This window comes from Podarcis muralis, chromosome 7, assembly GCF_964188315.1.
Source record: "Podarcis muralis chromosome 7, rPodMur119.hap1.1, whole genome shotgun sequence".
Classification (NCBI taxonomy): domain Eukaryota; kingdom Metazoa; phylum Chordata; class Lepidosauria; order Squamata; family Lacertidae; genus Podarcis; species Podarcis muralis.
Window position 1 is genome coordinate 14,626,926 of NC_135661.1, and position 21,060 is coordinate 14,647,985.

A 21,060-nucleotide genomic window follows, 5' to 3' on the forward strand; every position below is an offset into this window, starting at 1 on the left:
CCAGACTTGTGGGAGGCATTTTAGGCAGCAGGAGGGAACTCTCCATCTGCTCCAAAGAGCTGCACTAAAGAAGGAAGGCATTACAGGATGTCCATCATCACACCACTGAAGAGTGAAGATTTTCAGGGTCCATGCCTACAATAGCATCAGCACATAACTCAGGAAAGACCTAGCAAAGGCTTTTAGGCCAGTCCAAAATATGTTTGGATTTCTGGACTAGTTCTGATTCAGGAGAAGGGGTGGAAAAAGAGGTTCAGCCATCTCTGGTTTCTGCTCCCTGGAAGAATACCCAGTGGAAAAGTTATATTTAAATGCAGATTTTGCATAGAACAGCCAGGGAGCAATTTCTTCTACTTCTTCTTCCTCCTGTTGCCCAATGGATCTTCCCTGAAAAATCTGTATGGTGTCTGTGTTCTGACTGAGCTTAACACTTTTTTTAAACAGTCAATCTCTCTTCGAGGAAAATATTACATTGAAAAGGACTCCAGCGGAGACACTTCCCAGTTTCATCACTAGGTTAGCCAGTTAGATGTGGCCACGAAAGAAGGTGACTAGTTTTGGGGCTAGCAACCTTTTTTTGACTGCATTTTATTTGTTTTGGGTTGTGTGCAGGTATTATTTTTCTTACTGTTGTGGTAGGTTCTGAGCATCCTCAGGTTTTATTCTGTAAAATGGGTAGTCTGCTGTGTCCAAAGCAGTTTCTCTGATTTCCCGATGCGCCATCAAAACAGAGAACTGTCCTCCCTAAAGTGGGATGCATGGTCACCTTGTCAGACGGAAGCAACTTGTGTGCAGGACGTGGAGCTTCAGCTGCTGCGTCGCATCAGACAAATTAAGACAGCACAGGAAAGTTTACTGCTGCTGGCAGGCAGCAAATTTAAAGATGCCTGTCTCGCTCTGGTGCTGCAAATGACCCACCTTGACCTCAGTTGCCACTGCACCTAACCGCCCTCACCCCCAGCCACTGCAGAGATCCAGCCAAGCAGACCGATTCAATTACCGCATTTGTGCAGCACTTTACCTCAGCCTGCCAATCACCAGAGCCAGGGAGACCTTCTGCTTCAGACCACAACAACAGCATGAGTCACCTGGTGCTCACATGACTCAGGAAAATTACTGCCCCTCTTTTGCACACAGGATGTTGTCGCAAGGAAAGCATCTTTCCAATGGGTGCAATGGCCCTTGGTACTCCACAGTGAAGGGCACAGAGCACCAGCATCTGGTAGGTCCAGAAACAGCAGCTGCTGCTGCTGCTGCCAGATTTGCCCAAGCGGAACAAACAGGAAAGGTTTCCAACCCAGTGCGTGGCAGCTCTGCAAAAGGCCAGTTCCACACCAGGGATCATTAGGAAAGGGATTGAAAATAACACTGCCGATATCATAGTGCCGTTATACAAATCTATGATGCAACTGCACTTCAAATATTGTATTATCTCACATCTAGCACATTTTTGCTGGCAGTACTCACTGGTACACAGTACTGGCGCCAGGAGTGCCAACTTGGCCCCACAATCATGGCTGCCCAGGGCCATGGGGGCCATGCAGTGTACATGGCCCTGGCACCAAAATTTGTGGGTGCCCAGCCCCTTCTTGGGGAATTTTGTGGATGCTCGGGTACCCAGGGCCCCAGGGAGTTGGCACCTAAGACTGGCATTCCCCCAGAGGTGCTCAGCCGCTTGGGGAGCTGCCGGCATGCGCAAAGCCCTGCCAGAGTTTGGCCATCCCCACCCCAGGGCTGGCTGGAGCACACAAGTCCCGCTCCCCAAGGAGCGCAAGAATGGATGGTGTCAGTGGCGTAGCGTGGGGGGTGCAGGGGGGGGGCCCGGCCGCACCGGGTGCAACATCTGGGGGGGTGCGTTCGCTTGCACTCGCAGCTCTCTGCCCCTACCTAGATCCACGGGTTAGGGGGCGCAAATTACTTGCCTTGCCCCGGGTGCTGACAACCCACGCTACGCCACTGGATGGTGTGGCACATGACACACTTCCCCCGCTGCACATTGTGCTCTGCTGCTGGCTGCATGTGCCCTGGCCGCCTGGCAGGCCTGGACTGCACACTCCCCCCTCGTCCACTCAGATAAGAAACCAGCAAAGGACACAACACCATTGAATGGGATCAAATCAGGCCACAACTTTATTGACTGCAGATGAAGTGGCTTGGCACAGGCAATGGGTAAGCATTTATTTCCGGCCCATCTGCCGGAAATGACATCAGGGTCAACCCAGCGGGGGGGGGGGGATTCCTAGGGCTTACATCAAATAGGGGGATCCCCACAGGGATCGCTGCCTCTAGGAGCACTGAGGCCCAAGCCCCCCATCTGGGCATATGGACAGAAGCAACTCCTTCATGGATCCCTTTAATGGGATACCCTATTTCGGGGCAGGGGAGTGAGGTGCAACACCCCCCCCCGACCAAGACTAAGGTCACCCAGTGCCTAAACCACCAGAGTTGTGATGATTCTTGTGAGATAGGCAAGCTCCCCAGGGCATAGCCAATTCGCCTGATAGGCAAATTCCTACCTGGCCACACTAATACGGCGACCACCACAGTCATAGCAAGGCCAATTTATGATGTAAAATGCAAAATTAAAGGTGGGTTGATCTGACAAAGAAGAGCTGGGAGTTGGCACGGCTGTTGAAATTTCCCAGGAGTGGACCTGAGGGAAGCCTGCGTGTTCCCTCTGGCTCCTGGAGAGCCCAGCCCTCTGTGCCAGCCTGCCATTGGCCAATACAGGAGAGGCTGACACAGGGCCAGATTTCAAGCCAGGAGCACGAGATCGAGTTCACGCTCCGGCCAGACAAGCGCCCGGCATCCCAGCTCTGCATTGACGGGGGGGGGGGGGGACGGGACTGCCACACCCCAAAAGAGGGATAAGCGGACTTGTGGTGGTCATGGTGTGGCAGGAGCCACTGGTGAGTAACAACACAATTTTCCTAGAAAAAAGACACTGCTCACATCAAAAAGGATACTGCGGAGCTGAAAAAGGTTTAGAAAAGGGCAACCAAAACAATCAAAAGTGAGTAAGAGGTGACATGACAGAACCATATAAAATTATTCATGGCATGGAGAAAGTGGACAAGGAAAAGTTTTTCTCCTTCTCTCGTAAAATAAAGCTCTTGGACACCCAATGCAACTGAATGTGGGAAGATTCAGGACATATAAAATATTTCTTCATGCAGCATCTAGTTAAACTATGGATCTCCGTCCCACAGAAGGCAGTGATATAAAAAGAGGATTAGACAACTTCATGGAGAACAAGGCTAGCAGTGGCCAGCAGCCACAGTGGCCATGGCTGGAGGCAGAAATGTTTTTGGATACCAGTTGCTGGAAGCCACAGGAGGGGAGAGGGTTTTTGTGCGTGAATCCAGATTGCGGTCTTCCCAACAAAGACATCTGGTTGGCCACTGTGAGAGCAGGTGGGCCATTGGCTTGATCTGGCAGCCTATTCTTATGTTCATATGAAGGACAGAGAAACCAACTCACTGTGGCTACTCTCAGAAACTCAGACAGATGAGTCCTCCTCTGCCACTATGACTGGCATCACAAAGTTATGCTAGGATTGGAAGCCCCACCGTGCAGAGAATGGCTTGGGTGCAGTAGCAGCATGTGGGGTGGTGGGGAACTTCAATGTCACCCTCCCAACGACAGCAGCAGCACGGCTGCTTACCTGAACGGAGTTATGATGGGACAGTGACAAGGCTGGGGTGGCATCATTGCACTGGCTCTCCCTGACCTGGCACAGCCCTGACCTGGCTACTGTCCTAGCTTGATCCGGGTTTTTCAGAACCACCTCAGCATCACACCTCATAAATCAATAACAATGTAGACAAATACACAGACATCAAAGATTTCAATGCCAGTATAATAGTGAGATTATTTCTGGGATCAAGGGAGTTTCAGAGCTGCAGGGGCTGCAACTAGCACCACAGACTGACGCAGCTGCAGGTCTAGCGTGGGGGGGCGGGCTTTCCATCAGTTTATTACTTTGAAGACTTCAATTGATGACACAACCTTGAGGCTACCAAAAGCACATCAGGAGATCTCAGATGGACCAGAGGAAAGAATATTTTAAGGAGAGCTCAATTGAATAGTGTTCGGTTGAAACTTGTGCTACATTTCTTCAACTTAACCTACCAAGGTGCGAGAGATGTTCGCCTAGGTGTGAAATAGAGGGTGCTTTGGATAGCTTTTTTAAAAAGTATTTTTCTTCCCCATGAAACCCTCTGCAAAGATTTTCACCACTTTACTGCTCTTCATCCGCTTGCTTACCAGTGGTGTTGCATGCCTGGGCATGCAAGGCTGAAGAAAGTTCGCCAACCATAACTTTTACAGTACCTCTTTCTCCCCCCCCCCCCTTTTTTGCTAGGCCTCAGCATCTGTTCTGTTACGGGGCTCTGCCACGTCTGGCACCACTCAGGGCCTGACATGCTCAAGCACTTTTTAAAATCACAGCAAACTTCATTCCAAACAAAATTGTCCCTTCCTCTTTCATTTATCTTAACTCTATATCTTAACCTATTATAACTATGCATTTTCATCCATTATCAATCCATATTTGCATATTCTTATTAACCTTGTTACCAGTACCACTTATTTTCAATCCAACATCATTTTAACATTCATTAATTTTACAGTATTTCTGCAAGCAGTCTTTAAGGGCAAGGATTTGCTGAATTGATTGTGTAAATGGGAATACAAAAAGGGGAGGTGTGAGGAGGTCAAGGAAACAAGCAAATGAACTTAAAGATATTGAAAAATTGATTTTTTTAAAAAAAAATTCTTAGCTATTTGTTTTTTGAACTTTGTATTTTTTCTTTTTCTCTCTTTTTTTCTCTTCTATGTTTTCTTTTTAGTATGTTAATTACTGTTTTAATTCTTTTTATTCTGTAAACCTATGTTTTTTGTAAAACACTAATCAATATCTTATTAAAAAACACACAAAATTGTCCCTTCCTGATGATATCATCTAGTTCAGCCTTCTCTGACCTGGTACCCTCCAGGTGTTTTGGACTACAACTCCCATCAGCCCTAGTTAGCACATGCTGATGGGCATTTTAGTCCAAAACATCTGGACAGCACCTGGCTGGCAAAGGTTGATTCAGCTGGACTGAAATCAACACTATCTCGTACATCAATGATTCCTAAAGTTACTCTGTATTTGACCTTCTCTTACTTTTCCATCTCCCCTGAAGCCTACTGCCTTCTCTCTCTCTTTTTGTTCCGCTGCGTGAAATCTGAAGCCTTAGTGTCCAAACACCTATTTGTCAAAGACCTCATACGTACATGAAAAGTGGCAAGCTCAGTGGTTGGACAGGTTCAGCGCAGAGGCTCAGCCTGTGTCAGAAAAGTCACAGGGAGTCAGAACAAATCCACACACTCAACTCCCTGCAAACCACCGCAGGCTGAAACAGTCAGTAGAGGCAGCACAGGAGAGATGCTGTCCCTCAGCCCAATGGACTCGCAGGACATTTCCCAGCAGAGGGAAAGTGAGCAGCCTGCTGGGTCTCTCCAGACTGGTGATTTTCTGCAGGTGTGTCCTCCAGCATGCCATGGGTCCCATCTGCACCATACATTTAAAGAAGTATCATACCACTTTAAACAGCCATATCTTACCTGCCCTACCAAATCCTGAGAACTGTCGTTCCTTAAGGGCACTGAGAGTTGTTAGGAGACCCCTGTTCTCCTTTAAGGAAGCTACAATTCCCAAGGTGGCTTAACAATCAACTCCTCTTCCTTTTGCTAACGGCCTGTTTGCAAGTTTTCAACAACTCAGTACAACTACACTTCTCTCTGAAAGCATCCTGGAAAAAAAATCACTAAATGACAGTGCGTCTTTGAATCCAACTGTGATCTTGTTTGGTTCATTGGACAATATGGCACAAAAGGAACACAAGCCTCTAATTACAAATTTACCAGTGGCAGCCAAACCAGCCACTGCAAACAATTTTTTTTTTTGGGGGGGGGGGGAGGAGTGGAATGCTATAATACTATATCAGTAATGGAATGAATGACTAAAGTTGGGGCTAAATTCCAGAGAATGTGGGTGAAAGTTTGGATGCAAGGCAAAATCATAATATAGCACTATAGAAATGAGCCTGGCGTGCTCTGGTCCATGGGGTCACGAAGAGTCGGGCACGACTAAACGACTAAGCAACAAATAGAAATGAGCCTCAGTGAGCCTCCAACTTGCACCATGACCCCTTCCACCCTCCTCTTCCTCCTCCTCCAGAATGGCCATGAAAGAAGGAGATTGGACCTTGCCCAAATTTGTGAGGAGGTTAGACAACATCCGTTATTTATATTGACCATTCAGTCTTACTTTTTTTGTCCGCAGGTTAGATGAGATTGTGTCTCAGCAATTGCTGTCCCACACCTACCCCCTGCATTCCATGTCACTTTCCTTACTGCAAAAAGCTCGATGTGTGTGTGTGTCCATGGGGGAAGCAGGTGTGTAATGCAAGACCTCCAAACCCACTCTTTGTTGCACACCCTTAATTGGGCAGTATGTGATTGAATCCCACATGCAAAATAGGGGCAGCCTCAAAACACCCTAAGTTTATATTGGCGGGGCAAATGAGCTGCAGTGCCTCCCCTGGCCATTAGGAGGGGCTGCTGCACAGCAAAGTCCAGGCCAGGAGCTCCACCTGCCTGACAGCTGCCTGGTACTCCTTGGAGTGTATGAGCTGCACACTCCATTACACAGACCCCATGGCTTCTATCTCATCCCTTGCTGGGTCTGGAGGGCAGGTTTTGCCCATGTCACGAGAGAGAGAAACCAAGTGGGTGCCCAGGAGGAAGTCAGGTGCAGTCAGTTGGAGACAATGTCCCTGCCAGGGAGGAAGAGGAAGAGAGAGAGAGATGGAGTGCCACAGGGACTGCAGCCCGCCCCCCAACAGAAGAAGGGTGCTCCCTGATGTGTAATTGTTGCCGCAGAAAAATAATGCAACGAAGCAATGACAACTTCAGAAGCCCGCTACTTCGTTTATGCTAATGTAGCAGGTAAGGTGCCACTTAAGGTAAAGGTAAAGGTACCCCTGCCTGTACGGGCCAGTCTTGCCAGACTCTAGGGTTGTGCGCTCATCTCACTCTATAGGCTGGGAGCTGGCGCCGTCCGGAGACACTTCCGGGTCACGTGGCCAGTGTGACAAGCTGCATCTGGCGAGCCAGCGCAGCACACGGAACGCCATTTACCTTCCCGCCAGTAAGCGGTCCCTATTTATCTACTTGCACCCGGGGGTGCTTTCGAACTGCTAGGTTGGCAGGCGCTGGGACTGAACAATGGGAGCGCACCCCGCCGCAGGGATTCGAACCGCCGACCTTTCGATCGGTAAGCCCTAGGCGCTGAGGCTTTTACCCACAGCGCCACCCGCGTCCCCCAAGGTGCCACTTACAAATCATCTAAAAAGACGACCCCGATTCACATTGTTTGTGACTAGGTGACGCATGTGCCTTCCTGCTCAGCCTGTTGTGCAGGACGAAGCAACAACTTCAATCAAGACGGGTCTTTGGATTGTATCCAATGGTGTTTGTGCACAAGCAGGACACATTTCCACACATGCAACAACACTTCCCCTTCCCCCAGGACGCCCTCCAGATTTGCTCCGAAGGGTTGGAGGACTCTCTGGAGCAGATCTGGGGGCTGCAGGGGGGTGGGACAGGCAAGAAAGTGGACGTTCTGTTGCCCAAGTGGAAGTTGGCTTCTGTCACATTGGATGCAACCACTTAAGCCGTACTTGGAGTGGATTGGCCTCCAATTAGAGGACCCCATTCTGAAAAACAAGGCGCATGGACACCTGGCAGCAGGAGACATGAAAAGGCCAGAGGATTCTTTACAAACTTTGAGCAATTAGATTAATCAACTACAGCTGTAGCTGATTAATCTGTACAGCCCGATTCAACTCACCAAAGGCAGACTGAAGGGCACGGAAGCTTATGTCTTTTGAGACTATAATATTCTGGTGGGTGTGATACTGCAATACCGAAGGCGGGGAGAAAAGAAAACCGAATGAAGAATTCTTTCCAGTTGAGCCAGTTCACACATTCTGCTGCCAGTCCCCCGGCTAAACAGCTGCCACATGTGCAGAGCTCAAGGGAGGAGTGCAGGCTTCTCCTTTATGAGGAACTCACCCCACCAGCAGGCATCTGAGCAAAGGCCAGTGTCCAGGATTAATTAACATTATACCTTGTCATCCTAGCAACATCACTTTCATTTGATCTTCAACGGCACACACTCCTGCCTGTACGACACCCAGGCAAGAAACACGAAACTTTCACCGGAGATGACTTACTCTCTCTGAAACAGAGTCTCTCTCTCTGCGCTGAGCTCTTGAGCTGGAAATCTACCAGTTTCCCGAAAAACACCACCCTGTGACCTGGATGCCACCAGAACCCACCACTTATTTTTTTTCCTTTTGGAAGTGCCAACTATTGTTGCAGAAACCTCTCTTGTGGGTAACTAAGGTCTGGCGCATTAAACAAAAAGTAACATTACATGTGGTTCAGAACTGCCAGCTGTTTCCACATCTGGGGTCGGGGAGAAGAAGCAGCCGCGATGTCCAAGTACCAGCTAAGGGGGAAGTAGGCAAAGAGAGGAAAACAAGATGGGCCACAGAGTGGAAACTGTCTGTAGTCGGCACTTCAGCATCCAGCACCAACCTGCTGCACTCCAGGTGTTCTAGATGGGAACTCCCATCAGCCACGCAGTCCTGCGGCTGATAGCAGCTCTGGTCCAAAGCATCTGCAGGGCACCAGGTTGGCAAAGGCTGTCATAAACAATTCCCTAGAGAGCGAGGTCCCTCTGGCCACAGCGTAGGCCTCAAGGAGGGCTCAAACGCCTTCCGCAAAAATTAACCTGCTTTTCTAAGCCCATCTCGGAACCATCCAGGGAAGTAACTACCACCACCCAGCAAGCCCAACTGGTGACCTCAGCTGCCTCTCCAAGCTGCTGGCAGACTCCCGGGCTTACCTTCAGACGACAGGTTGCCTGAGATGAGGCGGACAAAGCAGCTGATGAGGTTGTAGAGCTGCTTCTTGCAAGTGTGCCGGTAGTCGCGGATCTTGAGGCGCACCTCCAGGTAGCGCACAGGCTTCCCTGACGACGCTGATGCCTTTGCCTCTCCGTTGAGGGGCATCCCGTTGCGCTCCAGCAGACTCCGCGGCAGCCTCTCCCCTGCCTGGCTCGCCTCCCCTCTGCCTTGGGCTCCCCTGACTTGCAAAGTTGCCCGGGCTGCCTTGGGAGAGAGCCGGGCGCCTGCCTCTTGCTGCACTGACCCTGCTCCCCTCTCCACCTGCCTACGCTTTGCCTCTTCCTCCGCTTGACTGCCTCTCTGGATCTCCTGGCCTCTCAAGGCAGGCCGCTTCCAAATTTGGATTTTCTCTCGCTGGCTGCTCTCCATTTCCCCTCTCTCCCACCCTCCCCTCGACTTATGATTCACTCACTTTCTAACCCGATTGCAGGAGTCCACAAACTCCTTTCTCTTTCCGTGGAGTCCAGCCTTTTTCTCCTCCCCCTGTTCTCTGTGGCCAGGGGCTACTGGGGGGCACGATCTGGGCAGCCGTCACTCCCATCAGTAGTGGGGTCAGCCTTGCCCGCCTGGAGCGCCTGCTGAGCCCCTGAATCCCTGCCTTCCTGCTTCAACTAGGATCCTCTTACCAGTAACTCAAACTCAACCCCTGTGGTCTCCAGGGAGAAGGGGGAAGAGACAAGAGAGAGAGAGAGCGATAAAAAGATTATCCATGCATTTTAACCCTCAGAGTCCTGCAAGCTGCTGCCACAACTATTTTTCTGCACTCATCGCTCTCTTGTGCCGCTCCCTCCAGCCGCTTGAGGGTCAGCTATGATTCTTGAACTGGGGACCCCAGCACAGATCTCCTCGGCCAGGATCAGTCCCTTCCTCCTGAGCCTCTCAATATTCAGTGGTCGTCTGCTCTGTTGCCTGACTCAGCCATGTGTCACCTGGCCATGCGGGAATGCACAGGAGGAGCCCAGATGCTGGATCAGGCCAAAGGGTCCCATCTACCCAGCATCCTGTAATCACCTTGTTCTACGCACGCACAGACACACACCTCTCCATCCTGGGAAGACAGAGGCACTATCCCAGTTGAAAGACACAGAGCAGCTGGTGAGGGGTGTGGCCTTTGAAGGAGATGTGACCTGGAGAGAATCCAAAGGGAGCCCATCTAGTCCAGCATCCTGTTCTCACAGTGGACAACCAAATGTAGTAGTAGACTTGGAGCTTTCAAATTTCAGCAGCACCCTGTGCAAGACCAAAATATGGTGCCCCCCTCCCGCCTCCCATTCTAAGTCACTGTGTTGGCACCCCCTGCAATGCCCTCTCGGCTCAGCAGTGTGTCTGCAGGTCCTGGGCAGCCCAGACAACAAGACCCCACCCCCTCAAACTCTCTGAGAGCCAGTGTGGTGTAGTGGTTAAGAGCAGTGGACTCGTAATCTGGGGAACCGGGTTCGTGTCTCCGCTCCTCCGCATGCAGCTGCTGGGTGACCTTGGGCCAGTCACACTTCCTTGAAGTCTCTCAGCCCCACTCACCTCACAGAGTGTTTGTTGTGGGGGAGGAAGGGAAAGGAGAACGTTAGCCGCTTTGAGACTCCTTAGGGTAGTGATAAAGCAGGATATCAACTCCAAACGCTTCTTCTTCTTCTTCTGATGTGGTCCAAAGGAAAGCAGAGCAAGACATTTGGCACCATCTTGGCTGTAGGAGTTGCCAAAAGGAGGAGTAACAAGGCACCATCCAACTGCCTTAGGGTTTATTCCTTAGCCTAGGTTTAGGAACAGAGTCTTCCTTCTTCTAGATGGGCTACCTTCCCGGGTTGAAGAGCCCCATCTGCCCCTCACTTTCCTCTACAGCACAGGCAGAAACTGCCTTCTTGAGCATTGAATGCAGTATTGGTCTTGTCCGCTCAATCCGCTGGAGCCTGTCTTTGCATGCAGGTGAACCCCCACACTTGCAGAGGGTTTGAGACCCATCAGCTACCCTCACCTGGCTTAGCTGGTCACTTGAAGCTGTTCCCAGGCTGTGGCCGCTGTCGCAGGCTGACAGCTTCTAGGAGCCACAGGTGAGAGCTGAGTACACAGTGGGGACCAAAGGTGCACAAACCGCCCCAGAAGGAGCATGATGTGTCCCCCCACCAGAGCTATTACCCCTCCTTTAACACCCACCACAGCCCACCATGCTAGTAACCACTACACTTCGTATCAGCAGACAAAGCTGCCTTCTTCCATGTCAGGGTAACTGACCCATTGAAGCAGCTGACTGCACAAGAGTGGAGAACATTCACCCCAGCTCTGGATCTGGCCCAGCCCCCCTCCCACATTCCCACTATTTGGGCACTAACATCTGCAGGGACTCCACGCCTGCCATGATGTCCAGCCCTCCATCTACCAAATGCAAGCAGGACCAGGCCGTGCATGGACAGGACAGGTTCAGAGCCCCCAAGGGCAGCAACGTCAGGAGCTCCCGCTTCCTGCCCACGCTTCTTGGATGGAAAGGAAGAGTCGGTCTCTGTTATGTACTGAGTTGAATAGGATCCAAACTGCAGCAGTCTGATTGGTCCTAGAACAATAGGATCCAAAAGGCAGCAGTCTGATTGGTCCTAGAACAATAGGATTCAGAATGCAGCAGTCTGATTGGTCCTAGAACAATGCAGCAGTATGATTGGTTGGCAGGAACTACCCAATCATGCTCCAGATAGAAGTGAATCCACAACCTGATTGGCTTACAGTAGAATTCCGGAATTAGCCAATCATGTGCAGCCCATTGTGTAAATAATGTATATAAAGCAGATACTCTGAGGGGACATTCATTCATTCCTCCTCACCACTATGAGCTGAATAAAGAGCATGAAATCACTTTGCGACTCTGAGTATATTTCAGTCTCCTATGCCAATAGGGAAAAAGAGGAAAGGCCATGGAACACAGTAGGGCTCACTTCTGACGAAATACGCATAGGATTGCCCTAAAAAGTTGTTAAGGACGGGGCGGGGGGGGGACACATAAATCCCTGTTTCCTGAGATCTAAAGGTGAAAGTATCCCATGCTTTGCTAAACAAGTGAACTTGGGTCCGAATGAGAGAGGGCGGCGCTGTTCACGCAATTTACAATGGCGTCATCTATGGGTATCTGCTTAGTAAACAGCAAGGGCACTTCCAATGGTGTAAAGGGGAACTTTCCTCCAATGCAAAGGGCAGGCCCAGGGCCCTGATCCAGCTAAGGACCACAGTGGGGTCCCCCTAAATCTTACCAGGATCCCAATCCAGACCCTCTTCCCTGTATCTTTTCCCTGCTTTGAAATGATCCACGCTGTTGCTTCTTTTCTTTCTGTTACACCAGGGCTGGATTACCAAATAGGCAGAGTAGGAACCAGCCTCCGGGCCCCATGCCTTTTAGGGGCTCCGCAACAACAGGTCAAAATAATACTGATTCTGTCTTGAAAGAAAATTACAAGCAAGCTTTCTAAGTCAAATGCACACAAGAAACCTCCAGGTACAAAGCTTTCTGTGAATTAGTGGGTCGCGAGTTTCTGCCGACTCCAGATCCTAATACAACATTTGCACGTATTAGGAGATAATTTGTGAGCCCCCCACAACTGACATGGGGCCTCTACAGAGTTTAATGTGTTACACTCACACTTCCCACATCTCTGGGAACTAGAGGACACTCACATCCTTTGGAATGAAAGCTCCAGAGCTGCTCCTGAGAAGGTTCACTTTCACACTGAGAGATGCATTGGGCAGCGAATGAATGATGTGGTCACACACCCGAGGCAGAGGTATGTAGAATAATGTACTCACAATCGAGGGGGCTGACTGGAAGGCGGCAAGCCCAGAGCAAGGACTCCTGCAGAGAGGCAGCAGGTGGCCTCAGCTGGGAATGGGTGCTTTGCGCTCACCAGAAGGAACTTTCAATTTTCTAATTAATGCTCACAGCACCCTCCTGTGCCCAGGCACACAATTTTAGCCTTTCTGATTTTCATGGGTGACTTCCAAGCATTTCCTAGCAATAGATTCGTGGTGATTTGCTCTTGTTCTTTTAAGTTCCGACCCACCCTGTTGACTCTTCAGTGCAGTTGGCCATGTTTAACCCACCTTGTGACTGCTGCCAAGCTCTGCACACTTGCATTCTGCCAATACTAACCCACCATAGCCACCATCTCTATGGGGTTGTTGAGGCCTCGACCCCTGCAATATTTGTAGACAGGGGGCTGAGCCCTGCAATATTGAGGGGGCAGAGGAGGCCTCTTCACAAAGATGGGCGCTCAGCGCAGCGTGCCCCACCACCGCTGCCCCCCTGCCTACAAATGAGGCCCAGACCACCTTGAACTGTTGCTGTCCGCCGAGGCTAGGTCAAGGCCTCCGTTGCTCAGCCGCCCGCCCACCACTGCCTCCACAGCCACTCAGCCAACACCTCCACCGTGAGGTCTCCATTGAGGCCACACTTCCAGAAGTATGTCTGTGGCTGTCGCGGGCCTCAATGGAGGCCTTGCGGTGGAGGCAGAGGCCTTGGCCTAGTTGCCACGGGGGCAGTGGACAGCCAGCAGAGATAAGGCAGCGAGGGGAGGTGGCCGAGCACGGAGCCCATTTTCGCACACATGCGATGGCGCAAGTGATGTCATGACACAATGGCACATGCGTCACTGGTTGGTGCCACCAAGTCGGCGCCTCTGCAACCATTTTATTTTGGGACCTGAAATGCTGCTGTAGCCAAGATATGACATGATGCACGTGTAAGACTTGGATCAGGGACGGGGAACCTGTGGCTCTCCAGATGTTCAGAACACAACTCCCATCAGCCAGAGCCAGTACAGCTGTGCTTTCATCAGCCAGAGCATCACATGGCCGCTCTGGCTGGGGGTGATGGGAAATGTAGTCCAAAACATCTGGAAGGCACCAGGCTTATGAAGCTTGCTCTAGGAACTGCCCCCCCCCCAAGTCCCATTCCTTCATGCAACACACTCTGGGCAATGACAAACCTTGAAGGTTTGTCACCTAAACGTGGCCCTGCCTGAGCCACACTGATTTCTCAACCCTAGAGCAGCAACCACAGTGGGTTACCAGCTGTCGTAGGCTCTTAAGGAGGTCTCCCACCTCTTATACACACTCTGAACTGGCCAGGCTCAAGTTGCTTCTCTGTCCAAGTGCAGAACCAGTCTCCTCTCCTCCCTTGCAGGTGATATCTCAGTCCATTCCCCACCACCACCTCCCTTGGTTTACAGCTCAGACTAGGAAATGCTGTGTCCACAAATACTGATCCCACAGGAAGGTGTATCAGTGACAGAGCTCAGCACCAGACCATTCCTGCTTCCCCCTGTGTTATTGGACACCAGCACGGAGGAAAAGCTGGAGCTGGGGTTCTTCAACTCTGAAAAACAACCCGGGGAGCATCAGCCGAGAGAGGCCAGGCTGGTCCTGAAGGCAGGAGGCCTCACTGGACCGGTGTGGCTTTTTCCTGGCATGGAGGTCACTGATGGAGAAAGCTTCACCAGCTAAAGTTCTGGGCTCAGCATGCCAGTAACAGTACTACAGGAGGGCAGGAAAAAGGAGGAGGGAGAACCCTGCTGAAAGGTATTTGATCGAGAGAAGGCAGATACAAGGTACTGACCTGGTGGCCTCCAGATGTTTTGGACCACAGTTCCCATCAGCCACAGCCAACATGGCCATGCTCCCACCAGCCTCAGCATCATACGGCAGTGCTGGCGGGGGCTGATGGGAGTTGTAGTCCCATACATTAGGAGGGCACCAGGTTGGCAAGGCCAGTGTAGAAAATACGCAGGTGGGTTCATGGAACATGCTCTCCTGAAAGCCGCAATCTGGGTTTCAGATTAGGTTTGTAAACTGCAATAAAGGTTGGTTGATTTATTTCTCAGTGACAAAACATGTTTTTTTTTTTACAGTCAGGGATTTCCTCTCCTACTGAAAGTGTTAACTATGGAAGCCTTTGCCTAGAGATCTTGCAGGATTTCAGATGTGCAAGACTGAGAATGGGAAGTATACAATTTCAAGGCCACAAATGGGGGCTGGGCTTACTCTTTAAAGTAAGTTTTGAGACCTCAAGGTTGCAAACATGACAATAAAATATTAAAGGATCGGAAATCAGCAGACAAGTCTAAAAGAAGAACAACTCATTTTGTTTTGTAACCTTGGACGGTTCCTAAGTATAGCATACAAAAGTTGTTGTTGTTGTTTGAGGGTCTGATTCCAGTTTATTATTTTCTACAATTGAAGATTAGCAACTTCTGAATAAGAATATTGTGGAGTAAGCTCAGCCTGCTCATCACCTGCAGTTGACAAGCAGCAGCAATATTCCTGATATATGATATATTAGCATAATCTGATATGCATAATGGCTTTAGCACTCCAGGTCATGATGCATTTCCAAGAAGTCTGTGTCAGAGCTTCAGATGCAGACATTGTTTGTCCTGTTAGTTTCTAAAAGGCATGTGCAAAATCCACCCGATAAATCACACTCATTTCTATGCCTGAGGTAGCAATATGGGGAAACCCAGCCAGATGGGTGGGGTATAAATAATAAATTGTTATTATTGTTATTATAACCAACATCTCCAGTTTCAGTTATGTTAAACTGTGTGGATCACTTCAATCTCCCAGGACATTCTATACAAGATCTCAAAGTAGCTGTTTTACTACAAAGGAATTTCAGAAATAGACTGGAAAGAGAAGCTGCTGAATTGCAACTCATTACCAAACTTAAAACCATGGAGAGACCTGGTCTGAACAAAGACATTGGATTCTTATCTCATTATACATGACAAAGCCATTTTTCACCTTCTCACCCCTTGCTTTTTCCTGTAAGACCTATTGCAGTCGTTAAGAGTCGTCAACAGGCTCATCACAGCTATCTGCCAATCACCCATTCCCACCACCCTTCTGAGTAATACCCCTCCCCACCTTCTCACTATATAGAAGGATCTGGCAACTTCTGTTTCAGTGTATCTGAAGAAGTGTGCATGCACACGAAAGCTCATACCAAGAACTAACTTAGTTGGTCTTTAAGGTGCTACTGGAAGGAATTTTTTTTGTTTTGTGTGGATCACAGTCACTGTTGAGCTGGGTCAGTGCGAAGTCACACTTACAGACTGGCCGGGCAGTTTGGAGACACACTACAGACAACTCAGCCAGGCTGTCAAAGGCTAGTTGCCGTCAGGGGTGCCAACTTGAACAAAATATGGCGGGGCAGGTAATCCCCACCCCGCCTAATTGATCACCCTACATAGTGCACACACACCATTTGAATGGCAGTGCCCATCAACTTGGGGGGAGGGGAGCTCAAAGATTTTATTGGGAGGGCCAAAGATTTCCTGGCCCCTAGGAGTTGGCGCCTATGGTTGCTGCTGAGGAATGGCAAGGATCCCAGTGCCCTGGCTGATAACAGCTTGCAGGGGCATAGCATGGGGGTGCCAGAGGGGCCGTGGCCCTGCGCATGGATTTTTGAGGGGGCGCAAAGCAGGCACCCTCATGCAGGCGCCCCCCCACACCCTGGCCCAGCAGTCCTCTCCTAGTGTGGCTGAGATGAGAACTGGTCCATGCTTGGGGTGCCGGGCGCATGAACACACCCTGGCATGCACCCACACACCCCTCTGGCATGCATGTGACCCCCCCCCCGGGCACCATGAGCTCATTCAAACTGCCCTGGGGATGTTTTGCCTTTCTAAACAAGAGCCCATGATTTAGAAAAAATAAATAAAAACAATCCTTTCCATCAGCAAATTCCATATCAGCAATGCTAGTTTAAAATGCTAATTTTCAGTGTTATACCCAATATGTGTTGAAGCCACAATCATCAAGAATGTGCATCAAGAGTCAATATAAACATATTTTCTGCTTATTTTCCCTACAGATAATACCACGGGGGCATTAGGAAGGCGCATGACAGGGCTTGCAAGAAAAACGGACCAGGCTTCCTGTGCTTTGTCTCCCAGCCTGATGCACTGCCACAAAATACAGATTGTATGAACACAAGGGTAGCTGACATTGCTCTGCAAGGTATTTTGCTTGTGGCAAACAGTTCCAGAGTGAAGCCACCAGCTTGAGAACCTTCAGCGTCACCATGAGCTCATGGTATTCATGGGAAGCAAAACACAACTGGACTGTTAGAAACAAAAGTAGCTGAGTAAACTATTTCAAGAGGCCATTTTATTATATCAGAGATGGGTTGCCAGGTTGTACCTAAGAGCAACACAGGAACATAGGAAGCTGCCTAATACCAAGTCAGACCATGGGTCCATCTAGTTCAGTACAGCCTGCACTGACTGGCAGTGGCCCTCTAGATTTCAGACCAGGATGCCTCTCTGCCAGCCCTTCCTGGAGATGGTGTGGAGTTGCAGTGGCTGCAGAAGTACACACAAAGCCATCACTGTCCCTGGAATCTGACTCACACTAAGGCTTGGACCACACCACATCACACCAGAATGTTGCTGTCTTTTACATGTATGTCACCACTAAGTATAGCCCTTTGCAGAGTAATGTAAGCAAGAACTGGGGGCGGAGGCTGTTCCAAGGTGCTTCCAGTCTTGATCTTCCAGCCAACCCCCACAATGACCGAACCCTTGAGAGCTAGCATGTTGCTGTGGTTCGAGAGTGTCAGACTAGGAACAGGGAGAGCGGGGTTCAGATCCCCAGTCAGCCATGAAGCTCGCTGGGTGGCTTTGGGCCAGTCGCTGCCTCTCAGCCTAACCTGCCTCACAGGGTTGTTGTGGAGATTAATTGGGAAGAGGGAGAGCCATGCATGCCATCTTGTGCTCCTTGGACAAAAAGGTGGGATATAAACACAATAAATAAAATAAATAAAGCCTTCTGCGTTTGAGGCAGATGCTCCATGATTGAGTTAGTACAGTTGTTCGCTATATCAAGGGCCAGCTCAAAGCATGTTGGTACCCTCACGGCACCTGAGTGCATCAGGCTAGCTTGGCAGGCCATATGTGCCCCCCGCCCCCGGTCTGTCTGCTTCCTGCCCCTCTGCTTCTGCCCCAAGGTGCCCCAAGGTGGCTTCCTCATTCTGCTGAATGTAGGCCAGCCCTACATAGACCAGGTCTTTGTCACAAAGCTGAAGCTGGAAGATACAGGGCTACATCGCTCTGATCTCTTGCATCCCAGCTGCTGGGATGCTGGGGACATTTTCTACGGTATACATACTATTTGACCAGGGAACAAATAGAGGTGGAGCATCACAGTTCATGATGCAGCTGGCTGCCTTTCTTTTATTTTAAAACTGGCTGTGCTGTACCCCTGTTTAGTTTGACAGTAAGCTGACACAAACAGAGGACTTCAGCAAGTGAAACTATCCCCCTTGAATGTCAGAAAAAGCTCCAGCTGCCAAATATCTGAGTAGCATTAAAGGCACCAGAACAGGGCCAGCTAAAAAGGTGGCAACCCCTAAGTACACTGGGCAGACTTGGATCTCCTAAGTCAGATTTGTTAGGTTACAGCATCTGCCGGACAATCCTTTGCTAAAAAAGTAGTTCAGACAGTAAATTGTATGTTTGCCACTAGAGGGAGCCAGTGACCCAACTTTAGGTCCTCAGTCCCTTCTTCTCTGGGTACAAATCGAAAGTGAAGTTCTTTTGAAGGAGCTTCCAGAAAGGAGTTTGCTCTGGAAGGAGCGCTGCATTCGGGTTCTTCATGGCATTCACACAACATTGCTAAAACCCAAATGCCAGCCTGTACCCCCCCCAATTAAAGCCAGATTTTCCCTTTCTGCAAAAACAAAAACAAACAAACAAAAACTCTGAAAAGTAAAAACTTATAAATCTGCCATAGTAGCTGGCTGGTGGGGAGTTTTCTTAGCGCATCCTTTTGGTGGGTAATTTGTCATGTTGTTTTGGTGAGTGGTCACTCTTGGCACACCCACTAAAACCATTTGCTCCTCAGCTGACCACCATTTTGCTTCCAGTAGCCCAAACTACCCATTTACCGATTTCCACCAATTGCCAGTTTCAGGCACCCTAAATTTCAGAAGGCGAATTCAGATAATCTCAAGATCTTCTACTACTTTTAGAAACAGATGTTGCATTTCCATTCCTTAAAAAAAAACCCCACAATGCCTCTATTTTGCTGCTAGGTTTGCTGCTGCACACGTGAAGATTTTTTTAAGGTGTGCACACAAGTAGAGGAATACCTATGCACATCTGTGGAACTGGTAGAACTATTGAAGAGCGTGGGGGAGAATATATTATGCAATGTGATGTGATGGTCTATTTATGGACCGCATTTTGGTCCAAAGGATGCCAAAGCGATAAACTGCATATTAATACAAAAGGAATATTATATGAATCAATCAAAACAATATAAAATAGCAAAACCACAAAATACCCACCAATCACACTGGATATATATTTGTGAGCTACCTTTGTGTTTCTCATGTCAGAAGCAGCTTCCCAGCCTCTCCCTCTCACTTGGAAGCTGGGCAAATTCACACATCTCCACTCTCATTTAGGAGGAAGCCCACCAACAGTCAATCAACTTTGCCCTCCCCATACCCCAAAGGGGGACACACAAAAGGATGACTCCCCTTCTGAGCCAACCCACTTGGGACTGTCCCACCAACGGCAATCTGCCACTAACAGCCCCTTCCAAATAAATAGGCTTCCCTCCTGGAAGCCAGCTATAGCTGTGGCAAAATCTTGCTCTTCACAGGTTGAGTTAACTGGCCAAATATTCCGGTTAGCGATTAAGGAGAAGGACCAGAGCAAAACGTTCCATCAAGCCCCATTCACTGGACAGGAAACAGCAGAATTTCTGTGAAACACGTACAAGCTCTCGTGCCAATTGCACACACAGAAGAAGCAAATCTGAATGACCCATTTGTGATATGCACCCTCACCTGGAAGTGTCCACCAAAGGAACAGAATGTGTGTGCATCACTCCCCACCCAGCACCAAACCCTGCAGCTTCTTTGGCAGAAGAATGACAGTCGAACCAGCCATTCACTGGTATGCACACCACGCCCCCAGGATGCACATCACGCCCCCATGGGCAATGTGCCACGCCTTGCCCCCCGGGATGCGTGCCAACCACGCCCCTGCCTGCTCTCCACCCCCAGTGCCAGAGCATGCAGCTTCGCCAATGCTGGCAGGGTTTCAGATGGGGGCCATTCCTAGCCACACTTGGACTTGCCAGAGATTGAACCAGTAACCTCCTCAGCCTAGGGAGCTCTAGGCCACATGACATTTCCATTTTTGATGAAATTATAGTCCAAAATTTAATTATGAACCCACCAATTGGCGCTCTCAAACAGTGACATGCAGTGAATTTTTTCATAGGGGAACAGTTAGGGCCGGAAGCGACAGCTTGCGAGAGCGATGTCATGCGTGTGACGATGTTGCGCACGTGAGCACCACGCCTCCCTGCCTAAGCCGGGCAGAAGCTTTCTGGGCTTTGAGAAGGAGGTGCCAAGCTTTAATACTATAAACACTCTTAATTTACCAGGAACATTTTGGGGACTAGCCTAGTCTCCCTATTCCACTGACTACACGCTACTGCTCTCAGACCTTTCTGTTAATAGAGCCTGGACGTCTCTGACAAAGATCTACCGTATTTTTCGTCCCATAGGACGCTCCGTCCCATAGGACGCACCTAGTTTTTTTGGGGGGAAATAAATTCCTTTATTTCCCCCCCAAAAGCAGGTCGGGGAAACCGAACCAGGTCGAGGAACAGCGGGATGGCGGCGCTGCGCCTCCCTGCTGTCCCCCAAGCTTGTGGGGCTGGCCGATGTCTGCCCGGTGCGAGGGTTGCCCTCCTTCAGGGCGCCCCGCCCGCCGGGTGGCAGGCTGCTATCCGCAGCGTGGGGAGCCCTGCGGGGAACTCCTGGCGGGCGGGGCGCTCTGCTTGAGGGCGCCCCGCCCGCCGGGGGGCAGGCTGCTATCGCTCTCCAAGCTTCAGCGAAAGCCTGCATTCGCCCCATAGGACGCACCCAGATTTCCCCTTCATTTTTGGAGGGGAAAAAGTGCGTCCTATAGGGCGAAAAATACGGTAATTGGGCACTTATTAACGGCAGCAAGACTAACAATTGCTAAACACTGGAGGGACACAACTG

General features: G+C 49.9%; 1 protein-coding gene across 7 annotated transcripts in view; it reads right to left on the reverse strand.

The window, feature by feature from the left end:
• The window catches only part of KCNIP3 (potassium voltage-gated channel interacting protein 3), a 129,760-nt gene that overhangs the window by 74,005 nt on the left and 34,695 nt on the right, over positions 1-21,060 (reverse strand). The window contains exon 1 of one of the 7 annotated variants that reach the window (XM_077931254.1): positions 8,963-9,759. The exons of 3 other annotated variants lie outside the window; for them this stretch is intronic. In XM_077931254.1, the coding sequence (XP_077787380.1) occupies positions 8,963-9,392 (430 nt within the window). In that variant the 5' untranslated portion in view covers positions 9,393-9,759. Of the gene's footprint in view, positions 1-8,962; positions 9,760-21,060 lie in introns of those variants that run through there. 3 more of the 7 variants (XM_077931253.1, XM_077931252.1, XM_028741070.2) reach the window with 3 other exon arrangements.